The sequence below is a fragment of the Priapulus caudatus genome, unplaced genomic scaffold, assembly GCF_000485595.1.
Source record: "Priapulus caudatus unplaced genomic scaffold, Priapulus_caudatus-5.0.1 Scaffold457, whole genome shotgun sequence".
Classification (NCBI taxonomy): Eukaryota; Metazoa; Priapulida; class Priapulimorpha; order Priapulimorphida; family Priapulidae; genus Priapulus; species Priapulus caudatus.
The window spans coordinates 219,949-239,362 of NW_014577518.1; the positions used below are offsets into that span (position 1 = coordinate 219,949).

Below are 19,414 nucleotides of genomic sequence, written 5' to 3' on the forward strand. Positions count from 1 at the left end.
ATTTGAACGGCAACACGAAGTTATCGGCATTAATAGGTGAAATAGAGGAGAGATACATTAAGACTTTGGTAGTTAATACATTTCTTGTTTATTTACCATCATGTTACTATTGAAACGTTTCAAGTGCCCGTGTATAGAAGCTTTCCGTCTTCATGCGTGTGTTGGCTTCTGTGTCCGAGCGGGATGCTGCCGTTTTTAGCTCACCTTGACATCGTCAAGCTGAGCTATTGCCATGGGTCGTCGTCCGTCGTACGTCCGTCCGTCCGTCCGTCCGTCAACATTTGGCTTCGGTCAACGATAACTCAGGAACCGTTTGACCCACATGTTTGAAATTGGGTGTAGTTGTTACTGCTATGCTCCCATATTAAACGTCCTATTTTGGAGCACGCCAGTCCGCGCACTTTCGAGCCACGGCGATTTTTTGGCAAAAATGGGAATTGCCATTAGTCAGTTCAGGTTCAACGGATTTTGCTCATTTTTGGTATGTGAATGAATGAGGGCGAGGGGTTTTAATATTTAAACAAAAATTATGCAAATTAGGTAGGATTTGGCAATTATATAGCATATTATATAGACACAAACAGTCTGTGGTGTCACACTCGTCTGGTTCGTTTCACAAGATTTCATTGACAATATCTTTAATGCAAAATTGGTATTTCCTCTCCACCCTGCCGATAAAACGTCTATATTAGAGTAAAGTTTTACAAAACATGTCGGAACGCAGCATAACCTATTTATTTCAAACGCCATCGCTACAAAGCGGGTATAGCGACATCTACGGTCACATTATTGCGATATACAGATGGCAATCGTTTCTATAATGTACGTCGATGGTTGCTCCATTAAAACTGACTTCTTCTTACTCACTCATTTGTGTTCTTTTTTGTGGTAAGCTACAGTGTCATTGACACTTTCATCAAAAATTGCAGACATGCGCTGCAGCTGTTTCGATCGGTCATGACTGGTTGCGCTAATGACGTTCGCTTGTTTCTCACCTGCCGTCTATAATTAATTCATTATCATAAAAATGCTAAACAATTGCGCACGTTTACGTCTCATTATTAGTGAGGCAGGTGAATTCTAAATAATTTTTGCTACCTGTTATCTGTAATTACAGGTAATCATGCAGTTATAAATTTTTAACACGATCGGCTTGTCGCTTGCAAAACAAAACCTGATTAGCAGAGATAACATCATCGCAACAAAGGGCAGAATAATGGTCACAGCCTTTATTTCACAGTGTAATAAAAACACTGATTACGGGGTTTTCATTAGATATTGAATAAAAAATATTTATTTCTCATAATAATAAAGAATAGGCCTACTATCGGGCCATCCATGTGTATAATTTCAATATTTCTACATTACTGTAACTTATATATTATATATTGTTTACACAGATATACGGGTGTATAAAATGCACCTGCAAATTAAATTTATTTATTCAACACGATCATTACCTTATGGATAAATAAAAACAAATTAATTTAATTACATTAAACACATTTTAATCGTCACTAGGTCTCATAACATTTTAATCACCACTAACGTAAATGCTAGGGTTTTGTTTACATTCGGCCACATGAGTAAAATGGCTGCTACTAACAACGCGCTTGATGCCAGATCTCTCTGTTTTACAAAAAAGAAAAGAAATTGTGTGCGAAATTCACACGGACGCGTTAAGCATTTACTCGGTCGTCGATCAGTAAGTGCGCCATTCTCTGTTGTTGGCGAAATTCCTCTCTAAGTCCCATAACACAATGCTCATGTCGAGGAGGGAAAAAGGTGAAATTATGAACAAAGCCACTCGTAATGAGGGCTGTCATACGAGCGCGAAGGTCGCCCGTGCTTACTAATCACTTGGTCAGGCAGGTGCTAGTGCATTGATTATTACATAGCAAATACAAACACCTTCGTGCAGTTTTACACTCGTAAATACAAGAGCGTGCCGTCATGCGTGTGGGGCCAAGTAATCGGGGATTATATCGGAAAGCATAGAAGTACGCTCGTAGCAAGTTCGTGATTTGATAAAAAAAAGGAGGTTTTCGCATATTTATTAACAATAATTAACAAAAATCATTAGCTACTGAACGCTGTGGTCTAGGTACGGAATAGGAATGTTCTGTGTCTACTTATTAGCATCCGTTACGTTGTATCGCTTTTCGCTAATTGAACGCGCGAACGTATCTACTAATTTGCCAAAATGCAATAGAATATTGAAAATGTGGCCTTTTACATTATACCAGGAGTAAATAACAGCAAAATAAATAAAATAATTATAATAAATGAAAATAAATAAAAATAATTGTTTTCATTCACTCGTGATTCTGTCTAGACATATATTGCTCAAATCTATTAAATCGTACACACGATTGCTGGTAGAAATTTGCGAATTTCCGTGTTCGTGACTGAGATGTCACGAAGGCGGGTAAACATAACGACAGAGTGCGCCCTCAGTAACCGCGTGCTGGCCAGTTTTTCGGTAGCTTGAAATATCACGAGCGCCATTGTTTGCCGTTGTTTACGGAAGCCATATCGGCTGTGTATCGATTCGGACGCTGGCTGCAGTCGGCCTAAAAGCCACGGCAAATACAACAACAGTACACGGTCGTGCCCTAGCCGAGTCGCGTGAGTATTTTAAATATTGGGCTAATACATGGGTATAGTAATGGCAGGCACGCCGCTTTGTTATTATAAGGTCAGCCCCGGTTACGCGTCCGCGTTTCCATGGAAACTGGTGCGGAGTTATTGAGCAAGGGCGATGATTACCGATGTTATCAGCTTGGCGGGCTATAAATGGCTTCGCGCACGCACGCATGCTTCTGGTGTGAAATCCTGTGGAATGACGAAGGTGGTGCGCAGCGGCGGCGGCGGCGGCAGCTGCGGCGGCAGGCGTGAGTAATTTACGCCGCTCTCCCAGCGCGCGCGCCTGCTGGAGCCGCGCACGCGCAAGAGTGAAGCTGCGTCGGTGCCGCGGCGCGCTCGTCCTTTACCGCACACAGCAGCGACGTGCACGGGTTGGAAGCTGCGTACGCCGACGTCTGCAGCAGCAGCAGCGGAGGAATGACGCGCGTGAAACCATGAGCAGAGCGACGGGAGCTGGCACGACCTCGCGTCCCTCGAAGACCCGACTCGCCGTCCGAGAGCAAGGAACCGGTCCGCCGACGCCGCATCAGCGTTCCCCCGAGGAGATGAACAACAACAACAGCAGCAGCAGCAACAACAACAGCGGCAGCAGCAACAATAACAACAACAACAGCGGCAGCAGCAGCCACAACAACATTACCAGTAACAGCAGCAGCAGCAGTACGGCGGCGTCGAGCAGCGCGCGCATCGGCGGCAAGCAGAAGATGACGTACACGGAGAGCCTGCAGTGGTTGCAGAAGCACGAGTCTGTGCTGGACACGGCGCTGCAGCTGTCGCACACCTACCCGCATCTACTCAAGGAGCGGCCGCTCGTGCAGTGGCAGCTGTTTCTGCGGCGCTACAAGCAGCCGCCGCCGCCGCCCGTCGTTAACGGCACGACGGCCAGTCACGCAGCGAGCAAATCCACCGACGGCGTCAAGTTGGCGCCGCTCGTCGTCAGAAGGGACAAGGCGGCCGCCGGGTCGTCCGGAAGGCTCGTGTACGTCTGCGGACGCTCCGACGCCGACGCGACCCGCAGCGCTCTGCGGGCGACGGTGCCGTCGCTGATGGCCTATTGTTTCGTGCACTGGACTCCCCAGGTGGAGCTGCAGCGCGACGACGACGGCTTTGGCAGCTGCGTGCGCGCCGAGACGGTGCTGCTGCTCGAAGCTGGCGTGCTCATCCTCGTCCTCAGCTCGCAGACGCTCGGCAGCGATCTATGCATGGCCGTGCTTCACGCCGCTTCCGAGCGAGGTGTGAAGATAGTGGCGGTGAAAGAGAAGCGCTTCGCACTCGACATCGCGAGGTACGATCTCTATGTCCCGCGCGACGGCGAGAAGTCGCTCGCGAACTCGTTCGCGTCGAATTCGCTAACCTCGAACAATATGCAGGCGGCGATGGCGACGCAGCAACAACAGCAGCAACAACAGCAACACCAACAACAGAAGAGCGCGACTGGGTCTCGGACTCCGTCGGTGCGTAACTCGGACAACAGTGACGCGAACAGTAGCAAGGCCAGCAAAGACGCCGCCGCCGTTGCGTTCGAAAAGCTCGTCTGCGATCAGTACAAGCGCGCGAGTTCGTACGACGCCGACGACCATGTCGGCTGCGTCGCCGGCGTGCTAAAGAAACTCGCCAAGTCGCCGACGTTCTCCTACCTGCAGGCCGACGACGCGTACGCGTACGTCGAGGCGTCGCCGACGCTCTGCTTGCTGTCATCGTTCGTCGGCAGTCCGGTGACGGACGTGTGCGCGACGCCGACGCTCACGCCGCTGCCGACGCGCTACGTCGTCTGCCGCGGCCGCGCCAACGGCAAGGCGTCGTCGCCGGTCGTCGTCAGCTTTCCGAGCGACGAATATCGATACTCGCCGGAACTGATGGGCGACGACTTCCTGTCGCCGCCCGAGTCGCCCGTGCACGATACGGACATGCGGGGAACGGTCGCCGAAATGCCGTCGGCCACCTCCAGTCCCGTGCGACTACAGTAGTGCCGTGTGCACACCTCCAGTCCCGTGCGACTACATTCTTTACGAGATTATGAGTTCTTCGTAAAATGTGTGTGTGTGCGTGTGCGTGCGTGCGTGCGTGCGTATGTGTGTGTTTGTGTGAGTGTATATATATATATATATATATATATATATATATCGGGTTAATGACATAATACAGAAATGGGCAGATGGCATGGCATTGTGTTATTATTACATGTTCACATAATGATGTTGACATCATGTTGACGAAGGTGAGACGTGATCCTGTTTATATATATATATATATATATATATATATATATAGATATATATATATATAATATATATATATATAATATATATATAACACAAGGTCAATAAAGATCTAACAAGACCACGTATCACATTGTCACATGCAACATGATGTCAACATCATTGATGTCAACATCATGTAATCACGTATCGTTATGTTAGCGCGCGCTTGTATATATATCACCGTTGTATTGTTGTTGCGTTTGTACATATCACCGCTGCGTTGTCGGTGCATCTGTACATATTACCGTTGCGTTGATTGCTACTCGAAAATTTTATCGAAAATTCAGATATCTTATATTTTATAGCTACTGATCTCAAGAAGAGATGATTGCTGTGACGAGAAAAACATTCAATCATTTTAGGCATCATGAAGACTAACAGTCTATGCAGCGTTGTAAAATATTGGAAAACGTATACTTTCGCCTTCACTGACAATACACAACTATCTCCGTTATTCCCAAAGAATATTACCAAGCTTTGAAAATTCGTCTTCATATCAGATACGGCAGATCAATCACCTATACAGTTAAACCTGCATTTGAGGTTAGCTTCAAAAGAAACGTCCCAAAATCTCCAAAAGAAATGCACTTCCTAGACATGTGATCGTTCGATAGGGTAGTTGCGGCGTATAACTGGCACTATAGAAAACGTTAAAGGTAGGCCTATCCATTATAGATATGACTCCGTTTTATTGAGTTTACAGTTAGAACACGTTTTACTGTAGTTACTGTAACTGCCCTGCGAATGGCACGTTGGAATAAGGTAGCGTAAGGTGGTTTTAGCATTGTGTCGTCAAATACCGAAAAGAAACTATTAAATTAAAAGAAATTTACTTTCCTAGTAATCTTATTTGATTTGGTGATTTCGCTAAATATTCACAAAACGTGTAAGGAAACGCTGGCTGAAACGTAACGTTACTAGCTGTGCCAGCAGTCGTCCACGTACCACATTTCCATGCTGTTTTTGCTAGACTAGTCACAAGCTGCTGCTTGACTAAACTTACCAGAATTTGACGCACGCTAGCTGCCTGGCGCATGCATGCAGGACATGTCGATCTAGCATGAGTAGGTTGGTTTATACGACATCGCAAAGCGTGTAGTCATGTTAACGTCAGACATAATGCTATAGAACACGTTACACACCACGACAATATATAATTTTAGCATCACAACAAACATAAAGCTGACCCCATGTGTTGTTGATGTTGTTGTTAATGATGATAGATGATGATGATGTTGTTGTTGTTGTTACATAGATGCTGTTGAAAAATTACCACTTATTAACTCCCTAGGTCACTAGTAATGAGTTACCTAATATAAATAAATAAATAAATAATTAAATAAATAAATATAAGAATATATATATAATATATATATATATATATTGCCTGAGCGACATGTTAACCTTACGAATAAAATAGCATTATTATGTTAACAAGGGCTCTTTGTATATTTATTATTGTATGTATATTATATTTGTATAGCTTGCAAATGTTTTTGTAGTCGCTGATCGCGTAGGGCCCTACTTGCTCTCGCACGTCCACGTATACGCGCACGCACACATGAACTTGAACGCACACACAAGCAAACGCAAACTGCATGCAGCGCCCCCTTCCCACACTCAGTAGAATTGAGCCAGAGCGAGAGCGCCATCTGTCGTGGAGTTTGAGGCAAACGCACACACAGGCAAACGCGCACACGCGTACGCACGCACAAGCGCACGCACACTTATACGCCTGTATACATACTCGAGCACGCAAGCACACATACACGCGTGCGCACGCACGTACGCACACACACAGGCGCACATACGCGCATTGTTGGCTAGAATTCCCGCACACGCTCTCTCACTGAGGCATTACCCGATCCGCGACACAGGACCGACCTAACAATAATAAAATTATATTATTATTGTCTACTATATAATAGTAGAAAGAGCCGAAGTGTAGTTTTCCGTATTTCCTCCGAAACCGTGCCACGTGTGCTCGCGCGAATCGAGCTGGGGTCCCTTCTGGGCGTCGCGAATACATTCCGCTACGTTAGAACGCGATTTTTCCATCGTAAAGTGACTTTTGGAGGCAATTTTCTATAAACGTTATGTGCCCGAAGAAACTTCGGCATTCATCGGAAACCCGCACCAACTTTTAAGATCGCAAAATCCGCATGCGCAGTCCAATCAGAGCATGTGAATCGCCTGCTACCGCAACGTCCAAGATCACGGCGTGGACGAAGACGGCTTGGCAACCTTCATAATTTTTTTCTAAACCTGACTTACTTGATTTCTGGTATTTCCTGTACATCCAGCATTTGTTAATAAACACATATCACACAGTGCCATGTCATAAAATACTACAAAATACTGTACACTATACCAGGGATAGAAATAGCAGTCCGCATCCTTAATAATTATCAACCCCTCATAGGATGAAACGATAGGACGAGGGAGCTACCGGTTTTCGTAAATTCGTTTTACTTTCGTTCTCCCCTCCCAGGCGCCCGTCACTTCTACGCAGTCATAAACATGCTCCACACACGGCATCGCTTCGCGCCGTAGACATGAAACAATCGATCGCCCGTACATCAATCGGCACCGCTGCTTGCCATGGCGGACGTACGTCGTATACGCACTAGCGGCAGGCGCGGTACACGCTGGCTATCTGTAACACCCGCTGTTGACTTCGCTGTCAGTCTACTGTCAGGTACTGTTCAAGGTATAATATCAATTTTTACATTCTTACCCCCCCCCCATTTTCTGAACGAATTTGACGTTTCACAAAATTGACCCCTGCGACTGTCAAATCCGCCGATTTCCGCGGATCCGCGGGAAAATCTCATTCCGGAGTCAGTATGCGTGTGTGTGCGTGTCCATGCGCGTGTACGTGTGCGTGTGCGCGCGCCCGTGTGTGTGTAAATGTGGTATGTGTGTGCGTGGGTGCGCGTGTGATTCTCCGTGCGCATGGCCGTATGTGTGTGAATGCGGTGTGTGCGTGCGTACGGGGTGCGTGCGCGCGCGTGTGCAAATATTTGACAACGGGAGGTGTAACCGTGCCCGCGCTTACCCGGTTCCCAATGCTGTGACATTTTTAGACGCCGTTTAGACGCCGTTTGTCTAAGAGCACACACATACCACACTATATATACCATAACCTTTTGACATAATTGCGTTAAACTATTAATGTGTTTTCTCACGGGTTTTAATGATAATATAGCTATACAAAATGTAGATTAAAGTATAATAATAAGCATTTAATTAGGTGGAGCCTTCACCTAGCATAGCAAGCCACACTAAACGCACGCACGAACGCACGCACGCACACCGGCACGCGCGCACACGCTCATACCAACGACATTGCGGCTGCAGTGTATAAACAGCCAATCACTGCCGCGCACAGTGCAGCTGTGAGGCGAAAATTTAAGACAAACCCCAACGAGATACGGCTGCAGTTGTATGTATGTGTATGTGTGTGCGTGTGTGCGTGTGTCGTGTGCAGTGTGTGCGTGTGCGTGTGCGTGTGCGTGTGCGTGTGCGTGTGGTGTGGTGTGTATGTATGTATGGCGTGTGTGGTGTGCGTGTGCGTGTGTGTGTATGTATGCGTGTTGTGTGCGTGTGATGTGTGTGTGTAAATTGGTATGTGTGGTGCGTGGGTGCGCGTGTGATTGTGCCTGCGCATGCCGTGTGTGTGTGAATGCGGTTGTGTAGTGCGTGCGGCGCGCTGTGTGCAAAATTTGACAACGGAGGTGTAACCCTGCCCGCCGCCGTCCACTGACTTTCAGACATATATCTTCAAAACTACCATGCATTTTGCTTTTTAATGATTGACTTATTAATAATGCTTCGTACCAGAATGATATTTTCAAAAATAATATCTAAATAAGATGAAATTGTACTATGAAATTACCGCATTTCCTTTATTGGAAAATGTAGTAATTTTAAGGGAAAATTTCCAGATTTATATATATTTAGATTACAATCTTTTTAAACAACATAATTGAATATACTGACTGCGAGTCTACATATTAGTATTTACTGTAAATACATCCTCAACTAAAAGTGAGAGATAAATCGTTAAACCGCCATTCTCAAATCAGACCCCACTCAAACCCGTCTGGAGGACGGGTAATAGCTAGTTAAAATAATAATAAGCCACTTCGTAGTATCGCATTGAGCATGCGCGAGATTGTTCACACCTACGAGAGATCGGTTCGTGGAGGGGCCGACTCAAGAAACAAATCAAAACACTCACGTAGGGACAACGAGCTACTTTTACGATCGCACCTTGATCGAACACATGACGCAAGACCTGCGTCACACACACGCACATATATATATATATATATTATATCAAGAGCTAGCTAGTAATACCGGTATTTAATAAGGTATTATTAGCTCTTGATTATATATATATATGTGCGTGTGTGTGACGCAGGTATATAATATATTATGTCTGCAGACGTAACCCGAGGGAACCAAGCAAGCGTTTTAATTAGCTAAACTAGCAAGTTTTTTTTTACTCGCATGCGACGTGTGTGTATGCGCGCAGGGCGTGACCGCAACTTCTGTCGGCTGCGCGACGTATTTCCGGCGCGGCCCTATTCGTAATTAAATTTATTTCAGACTGCCAAAAAGAATTTTATAATAATTGTGCTGGTCGATTTCGCATCCAGTCTCGCGTGTGACCACGGTCGACAACGCGCAATCAGAGGCACAAACAGATAATGATTTACAGACTGAAAAGCAGACTAATTTGAGCAATGTGACTCCGCACACCGAGTAAATCCCTAGAGCGCCCCGGCTACTCTTTCTAAGTCCGAATGAAAGAGACAGATAGTCTGAGGTGGAAAAATAGGGATAGAAACACGCTAACGTTGCTGCTAGGTCATCGGCTCCAGCCGCAATACATCGCTCAATAGGAAACCCAACAGCTACAGGACAATAAGCTACACGAATGCTGCAACTGCCAGAAAGGCACATTTACTAATAAACGCACACACACGACGCTTGATCAAACGCATGTATACTGAGCTACAAACGCAATACACCCCTCCCCCTCCAAGCAGCTATAGGAACAGCAACGATGAAAACTTCCGTTTCCTCTTGTGCCGGAAGAACGGGTCGAAAATCTTAATGACTTCCGGCGGCGAACGCCGAAAGGAAGCTACACACGTCACGTGATAGATGATCGAATCAATTAAAACAACTGTGATGTACGAGTACGTACTCTTACACTGATGAGGGCACCTAGTGGTCAGGCGCAGTGATATACACATATAGTGGCGACGTACGGTGATGCGTACATATACAGATGTACAGTGATATACACATATAGTGGTTGTTACATGCTGCACAGCAATGAAGTCAGAGCCAAAACCAGAACCAGTGGAGAACACTTATGTAACAATGCCCAGTTAATATGTAACAGGGCTCCGTTAATAAGTATAGTAGTAGTTAATTACAAAATGTTTATTAGTAGGTATATAATGAGCCAACACCCAGGATGTTAACCCGGACCTGTGTGGGCAGAATGAATTCTTAGAAGACAGGAAGTGCGTAGTCGAGTAACGTAGTGCTGGTTACACGTGTGACTACACGTGGGGGGCGACATGATTTGTAAATGTCAACTCGATCTTTGACACGTGGTAACTCATCTTAGGGGAGAATCTACACACGTGTAGATCGCATGGTCCGCACATGTACAGAGTAAGATGACGTCACCTAGCTGGTGATATATATATGATAGCAAGCAAACGATGTTCTAGAATTAATCGTACAATTTCACGAGTTTTGTTTTCACTTGCACTGTTTTTACAAGATCTCATACTTCTCGTGAGCTTCCAGCTACGCCTCCCTAACATATTATATTGCAATACTCAGACACACGAAAGCATTAAAGTGATTACGTCACCGTAAATAGTAAAAATAAAAATAAAAATTTCAACTTTTTCACAAAATGTAAGTAATTCTGGTTCCTTTTTATGGTTAAATTGCTGCATTATACTTCCTATTTTACTATATTGTTCGATGTAAACATACACTCGTCACTCATACATATCCCATAGCAAGCAATTAATGTCAGGATAATAATATCAAATCGTCCAGGTTTTTTGGATTTTTAACTAGTTGAGAAACAATCTTATCATGTAAGAATTTGACGATACATTTAGTCCCAATAGTACTTACCTTTAATGTAAAAAAATGGCAACAAATTTTTTTTAAATATACACCATAGGAAATTCGTGACGTAGTCAATTTAACATGCCAGGCGCCTGGCTCCCACGCCGGGTGGCAAACCCTACCCAGAATCACAATATGCTTCAAACATCAACATAAATCGGTAGCTGGGAAAATGCCGCGCATTTGCGAGCACCTTAGTAAATTATTGATGCAATCATGCAGCGCGAGCGAGAATACGTGAAACGATTCTTGGTTTGCGTGGACGGGCACAGTCGCGAACGGTGACATCGAATGTACGTGTTTATTCCGCCAGGCTATCATTGATACTATGGTTTCATGTCTGTACAGCCGCCGCCGGCCGCGCCGCGCGCCCGGGTCCGCCGCGAGAGATTTTCTCTTCCGCTGTATAACTCGACCCCTAATTGACCTAGCGGTGACCAAACTTGTTCTACTTACACATCTTGGGGAGAAAGGTGGGCAGCGTACCAAAACCGGGTCACTGCGACTTTTATTTGACCTTTACCTTGACCTTGATCATATTTCCCTTCCGCTCTATAACTTGGCCCCTAATTGACCTAGCGCTATCAAAACCAGGTCACTACGACCTTTATTTGACCTTTACTGACCTTGATCATATTTCCCTTCCGCTCTATAACTCGGACCCTAATTGACCTAGCGCTACCAAACTTGGTATAATTACACATCCTGGGGAGGTGTGTCGCGTACCAAAACAGGTCACTACAACCTTTATTTGACCTTTACCTTGACCTTAATCATATTTCCCTTCCACTCTATAACTCGGCCCCTAATTGACCTAGTGCGACCAAACTTGGTATACTTACACATCTTGGGGAGGTGTGTCGCGTACCGAAACCAGGTCACTGCAACCTTGGATTTGACCTTTACCTTGACCTTCATCATATTTCCCTTCCGCTCTATAACTCGGCCCCTAATTGACCTAGCGCGACCAAACTTCGTATACTTACACATCTTGGGGAGAACACGGGGATACATGTAGTTGGCGACAACTGCCCTTTCTAGTTATTATTTCACATTTCTATCCCGGTGCGAATTAGTATACGGACTCCGATGTTCGATCGCTAGCATGTGTGTGTGTGTGTGTGAGTGCGTGCGTGCGCGGTGCACGCGCGCGCGTGTACGTATATACATTTATTTATTGATGCGATTCTTATACATACGTTTGTCATCTCGCATATAAATGCATTTTTCTTTTACGTATGATTTTGATGTTAAGATACTACCAGAATATTAGTAATATCTTAAATTACATTATCTTTAATAAAATTAATTTACAGTTTAAGAGCATTAAATGCATTCTTACTTCCTATATTCCAAATTATAAAATAACACTAACTTAATAGGAATGTTATATATTATAATGTATGTTATTATTATGTGTAATGTATTATATATAAATATGTATATTACTATAGTTAGATAATATAATATAGACTGCACAGCTGGCCAGTTTTGGTTGTTGAAAAAAATCCATTTCCATTTTTATTACTAACACCGTCGGGCGTGTGCATGAATGAAACCCGATATACTTCAAATTACATATATAATCAATATAATACTGTAAGTGTCCGTATTTATACCTTCATAAACTTCTTGCACCTCATATTATATATATATATTGAACGGCCATGTAATTCTACATGCAACACTATCATAACCAACAACTGCATTGAGAAAATATATATTGTTTGCTGCCCATTTTCCCTAAACGTAACATTTTCACCGAACGTAATCAATCATTTGCACACAAGTATTTATGAGACCTATTCGACCAACCATTTCACAGGTGCCGCCTTTAATATATCAATATCAATTTCCACGTGCAAACATACAACATGCATGCAAACATGCATGCATGTATTCAAAATGCATGTAACTACATGCAAATATCAGACTGCAAACAGCAGACATCACAGCGACAGATGTTCAATCTAACAATTAACTATGTATACATGTTTTGCACGTTCACTCTGATTTTGTGCGTGGAATGAAATCAATAAGAAAGTCGTATGTTTATACACACCCGCATCTAGTTTTGCCACTAAAACCCACACCAAGCACACGCGCACGGGCACGCACGCGCACGGGCACGAACGCACACGGACACGCACGCACACACGAACGCACACACGTACGAACGCACACACGCACGCACACGCACATAACGGACACGCTTTATGCTAATGTATTCGTCCACGTAAAATATTACACAGGGTAGTACTAGACCGCTGCTCTCGCAAACAACAATTCGTGTACAACGGTATCACTACGAAGTTACGAACATATCACCATAACATCAGAAGTGAATAAAAACTAAGTCACAGTGTTTGTTTTTATTTACTCCTGATAACATTGTTTAATTATACAATGTATATGTGCATATATACGTATGTGTATTCATTAGAAATATACCGGTCGTTATTCTATGACTCATTACTCCTTTACCGCAAATGCGTTTATCACATTAGCTCAACATGCACATAACTGGGAATAAACAGAAATAATGTTCAACTGACATACGATATTGCAACGAACGTGATGCGTAACAATGGGCGCGAGAACCAAAAGTGATTAAACAAGGCACACCAAACCACGCTAATCACGGATCGTCTACTACCACATCAGGAGTGAATAATATTAGATATATATGCATAATAATAGATATAATAATAATAATAGATCTATTATTATTCACTCCTGACCACATATATGCATCGCATGTACGCATACATAACTAGCATTCTTCCTAGACATAGAAGCCTGCAGAAATATTGCACAGCTTCGTGCGATCTTATACGTACAACGTCCCTGTAAATATAATAAACGAATTGTGGCACCATAACAAGAAGGCACGGTTTCGTGTGTACGAGTTATTTGAGCTCCGTCAAAGACCACACCGGCAAATTATGCTTATTAGCCCCTACAGTGGCTCTATGAACCGCTGTGAAGCACGACTTCAAAGGCATAAGAAAAATCAGAGGATAAACAGAAAATCACAGTATTTCTCCTTGCATGTACCAGATGCGATTTCTAAAGCAAAACCACATTACAAAACTGTAATAAATACACCTTGAATATTGACACGAACTTGAACAACATCCCTTAATTCTATGCTACATCCTATACATCCCTAATAGATCATTAGTAGTTATGATGGATATAGTTTCATTTTAAGATGTCCATATTATGATTACCTTTAAGTTAGTCATTATAGCAGTGTTATTTACTTATTTACTTAAGATTGCACGTTTCAATTAGGGATTCCCATGTGTTATCGGTTACTTAAAGTGATTACGTCACGAATTTTCTATGGTAAAATTTGTAAAAGAAAAAAGGCCATTTTTTACATTAAAAGTAAGAACTAACGGGACTAAACGTATCGTCAAATTCTTACCTGATAAGATTGTTTCTCAACTAGTTAAAAATCCAAAAAACCTGGACGATTTGATATTAATGTTCTCAACATTAATTGCTTGCTATGGGCTATGTATGAGTCACGAATGTATGTTCACATCGAACAATATAGTAAAACAGGAAGTATAATGCAGCAATTTAACCATAAAAAGTAAACAGAATTACCTATATTTTGTGAAAAAGTTGAAATATTTTTTTTAATTTTTACTATTTACGGTGACGTAATCACTTTAACGATCAACTTTCATTGTGAATGTGAGTACTCTGTAGCACTTCATAATTAATAAGAAATAAAAATACTGCCTGTAGAACGTAGAATTACAAACTATCTTGTATACTCAACAACCGTAAACTGTGCAATGTCTTTTCATTTTTAACAGAAGCAAAACGAGATCAATATCAAAATTCAGCACAACTGAACTATTGTTGACAAACAAGATGTAATAAATACTACACATATGCATCCACCATTCACATATATTATATAAACGTGATATTATAAAACATAAATTGAACAGCTAACATACCATGGCCATCATTTGCCTTCTTTTAGCCAATAAATTGCCTGACAAACAAACGAAATTATAGGAATGTTAATAATCACCTCCAAGAAAAATGTCCAATGCTATTGCACTGATTACAATTACATAATCAATTAACAGGTACTCAAAATTATTATTCTACACACAGAACTATGAAAGAATTATCTAGATCTATCAAGAAGTGTCTGTAAAGCTGGGTTTACACTACCGACTTTATGTTGGCGAATTGGCGAGTTTGACCAACTTCCCAATTTGCCAACTCCGAGTTGGCGAAGATAGAACATGTTCTAATCTCCCAATTAGTTGCTATAGATTGGTTGGTCGCACAACTTTTGCGTTTACACTGCTGATTGTTGGTTGTATAGTTGGGAAGTTGGTCCAATTCGTCAACACGAAGTCGGTAGTGGAAACCCACCTTTAGACGTTTAATAATTTTTTTGGCCAAAAGGCTAAACACTTTTGTGTGCATGTTTATCAGAGATAATCTTAAGATTAACCTAAGATAAATCCCAATATTATCTCTTCACTGAGGAATGAGTGTGGCAGTAATGCTGCATGTCCATTCAGGCCAGATAGATCGGCCCATTTGCTGATCAATATTGCTCTATCAGACAAAAAACACCATCTGTTAGTCATAATAAACCCATAGGCCTATGTGCAAATATGCAAAATCTTCTGAGACCATACTCAAGAGACTTCTACCCCCAAACAGTCACCACACTTATAGTGCGTTCGATTTGCTTCCCCAGAGCCACCTGGGTTAACCTGGGTACGAAATCGAACGCATCTGGGTTAGGGAAGATAAACGAACGGTTTTTGGGTTAACCCAGGTTAATTATCATGGATGCCAGTGACAAGAAAAAAAGAATAGCAATTGCAATCTTATTATTAATGAAATCTAAGAATGAGCGGCTCAAGGATAGAGAGCATGTCCAGTAATAAACATCATCCTATCCACTCACCGTCCTTGAGCAAACACACGCAGTCATTCACACTGCTACATTCATGCAGCACTGATCCCGCACTGATATCGTCGCCATGCATGGTGTCGTTGCAATGGATTGTGGGATACTTCCCCAAGCCCCCCCCCCAAGTGAGCACCTCGGCGAGCCGCTCACTTCGTTCTCACCCGGGTTGACCCGGGTAACGAAAAAATACCACGTGACTGCCAAATCGAACGTATTTGGGGCTGGCCCGAGTAGACCCAGGTTAACTTGGGGAAGCAAATCGAACGTATTTGGGGCTGGCCCGAGTAGACCCAGGTTAACTTGGGGAAGCAAATTGAATGCACTATTAAAGATTCCCTGGAGAAGCCCGCCAAAGAGTCTCCACACCTAAAAAAAACTTTCCCCAGACAGTCACATAGACACATCGATAAATCACATAGATCACATTGTTAACATAGCCCAGTGGTCACTTGATAACATAGCCCAGTGGTCACTTGTTAACATAGCACAGTGGTCACTTGTTAACATAGACCAGTGGTCACTTGTTAACAAAGACCAGTGGTCACTTGTTAACAGAAACCAGTGGTCATTTATTAACACAGACCAGTGGTCACATTGCTAACAGATACCAGCAGTGACTTGTAAGCGGAAGGAGACCAGCGGTCATCGCTCGTTACCCGAGACCGACGTCCATCGCCATCATGATGATGAAGCCGACGGCCGCGGCGACCGACGCGAGCCGGCCGTTGCCATGAGTCTGCGCTTCGGGGACGATGTCGTCGATGACGACAAACACCATCGCTCCGGCAGCAAACGCGAGCGCGTACGGCAGCGCGGGCCGCGCCACCGTCACCGCCAGGGCCCCCAGCAGGCCCGCCGCCGGCTCCACCATGCCCGACAGCTGGCCATACCAGAAGCTTCGCGCGGCCGAAACGCCGGCGCCCCGCAGTGGCAGGCTGACGGCGAGCCCCTCGGGGAAGTTCTGCAGCGCGACGCCGATGGCGAGATTGCGCGCGCTCTCGAAGGTTGCCGCCGGGGTCGAGCCGACGGCGGCGAAGGCGACGCCGACCGCGAGGCCCTCGGGGATGTTGTGCACTGTGATGGCGATGATGAGCAGCAGGATGCGCCGCCAGCTGGCGCCGCCGTCGCCGCTGTCGCCGCTGCGACCCTCGTCCGCGACTCCCCCTCCGTTGCCGCCATCATCGTTGTCTTCCGCGGGTCTCCGTCGCCGACGTGCCGCCGACTCGCCGCCGATGGGGCCGTCCGTCGCCGCGGCAGTCGCCGCGTCGCGTCCGAGTGCGTCCTCGAACGTGCCGAGGTGCGGCAGCAGCGCGTCGGCGTAGCAGACGAACGCGGCGCCGAGTGCAAAACCGACGGCGACGGGCGCGAACGCCCACTCGCCGTACGCATGCGAGTTGCGCGCCAGCTCGATCGCAGGCTCGAGCAGCGACCAGTAGCTGGCGGCGAGCATAACGCCGGCGGCGAAGCCGAGGCTGGCGTCGAGGAGGCGGCGGCTGCGCGCGTGCACGCCGAAGACGAGCGCGGCGCCGGCCGCCGTCACGCCCCACGTCAGCAGCGTGCCGAGCAGCGTCTGCAGCAGCGGGCTCACGTGCTTCAGCATTGCGTCGCAGAATCCTCGCCGCTGCCGGGTCGACTATCAAGGTCGGCGGTTTCAAAGTAAAGCCACGCGGTTCTTCTTTGCTATTGCGGGATCAAGGCTCGACCTTGGTGCCCTGCGGCAGCAGTTCTTCTTCGCTGCTGCCGGATCAAGGATCAAGATTCTTGTTTCAACCTTGGAGCCCTGCAATTCTTCTATGGCGCCGCGGGATGGACGTCGTCAATTCGGCTCTGCAACTGCGCGCTTGGCCGTAAAAGTTGCAGGTTAAAGGTCACTTCAGCTCAACACCAGAGGGCTTGCATCTTTCAACATGGCTAGACAAAGATTTTCTTGGCAGATTAAGATCGTATGGCCACCATGCTGGATAGAGTGTAATTCCGAGCGTGGATCTACAACGAAGCAGGGTAAAAGACACGTTGAGTGTATGGGTAAGCATGAGTAAGAACGACCATCATTCATGATCTAATTCATATGAGGTTGAAGACTAGGTTCAAATTTGAAGATGCCCAAAGTGAGCCGTACCCACAGCTTCATAAAACCAACTATACACCAAAAATCAATTACATTCCAATTGTGCACTCCCGATACAATTACTATGGATCAGTAAATTTAATTAAAAATGCCACCATTTTGTATATATTTTCTTATCACCGCTGTCATGGTTTTGCATTTAAGAGCTGCCAATTAAATATGTTCACATTACACTGGCAGGTTCGTGTAGATTTATATTTTTTTAAAGTTGTATTGGTGAAGTGTCACAGAATGTATTAATATTCTTGTTACTTACATGGATGTATAGCCCTGTCATTAACATGAGGAGTGGCAGAAACTGACACTCATTGGGACTCCTTATAACCAGGGTGCCTATGCCATCTTGGCAGCCAAAACCGCATACGTCTGAGAGAATGTTGCAGAGTGTGCAGTTGGTCAGTGTGCAGCAGATCATGAGATGAGTGACACTATGTCATTTACAGATATGGTAACACATTCAATAAAGTGAATTGACAACACAGTTCTAGTAGTAGTACTAGTACTAAGTAGGTTGTGTAACGTGCATCAGTTTGGATTATTTTCAATATTGATGTCAAATGGCATGCATTGTATCAGGAGCTAGTGACAGTAGTGTATTAAAAAAAACATTTTCATTTTATTCATACCCGATTGTATTGATTTGATATCTAAACGACACTCACACTGTTTGTACTATACTATAGCATGTCTATAGCATCTAGGCCTAATTATGCTCATTTATAATAACTAGCTGGAACCCCGCGCTAAGTGCGGGCTTAGTGACTGTGATGCATGTGGTACCGACTGTTCAATACCCAGAGAGATAAGAGAAGAGATTGACCTTGACATTGACATTTAACTTCATTATTACATGCTAATTATTTCTACCTACATTATTGGGCTTACAAAAATGTCTGTGCATGCAGCACAACGTTGACAGACGGCGAAATATTACAGCACAACGTTGACAGAGGGCGAAATATTAGCAAGGCAAAGATATAGCGCCCCCTATTTTCAGGCAAATCTTTACCATTTTTTTGTCTTTTTTAAGCCCTTTTTACCGTTTTCAACCGAGTAAAGTTTAGAACCCGTCCCGTCTATTCATCGATCTCTTCTGTGAATTTGGCGCTATTTGGATCAAAACTGACGAAGCCTTTCATTAACATACATACATACACGCACGCACGCACGCACGCACGCACGCAAGCACGCACGCACGCACGCACGCACGCACGCACGCACACACACACACATACATACAAGAGC

General features: G+C 44.6%; 1 protein-coding gene across 1 annotated transcript; it reads right to left on the bottom strand.

The window, feature by feature from the left end:
* Positions 1-16,302: 16,302 nt before the first annotated feature.
* LOC106810607 (zinc transporter ZIP11-like) lies at positions 16,303-18,027 on the bottom strand. The gene has a single exon (XM_014814014.1). It carries the CDS (start codon positions 17,639-17,641, stop codon positions 16,694-16,696), a length of 948 nt encoding a protein of 315 aa, XP_014669500.1. The 5' UTR covers positions 17,642-18,027; the 3' UTR covers positions 16,303-16,693.
* Positions 18,028-19,414: the final 1,387 nt, after the last annotated feature.

Bases quoted from the DNA above. Each gene is read 5' to 3' on its own strand.
- LOC106810607 (XM_014814014.1), bottom strand. From the start codon at position 17,641: ATGCTGAAGCACGTGAGCCCGCTGCTGCAGACGCTGCTCGGCACGCTG.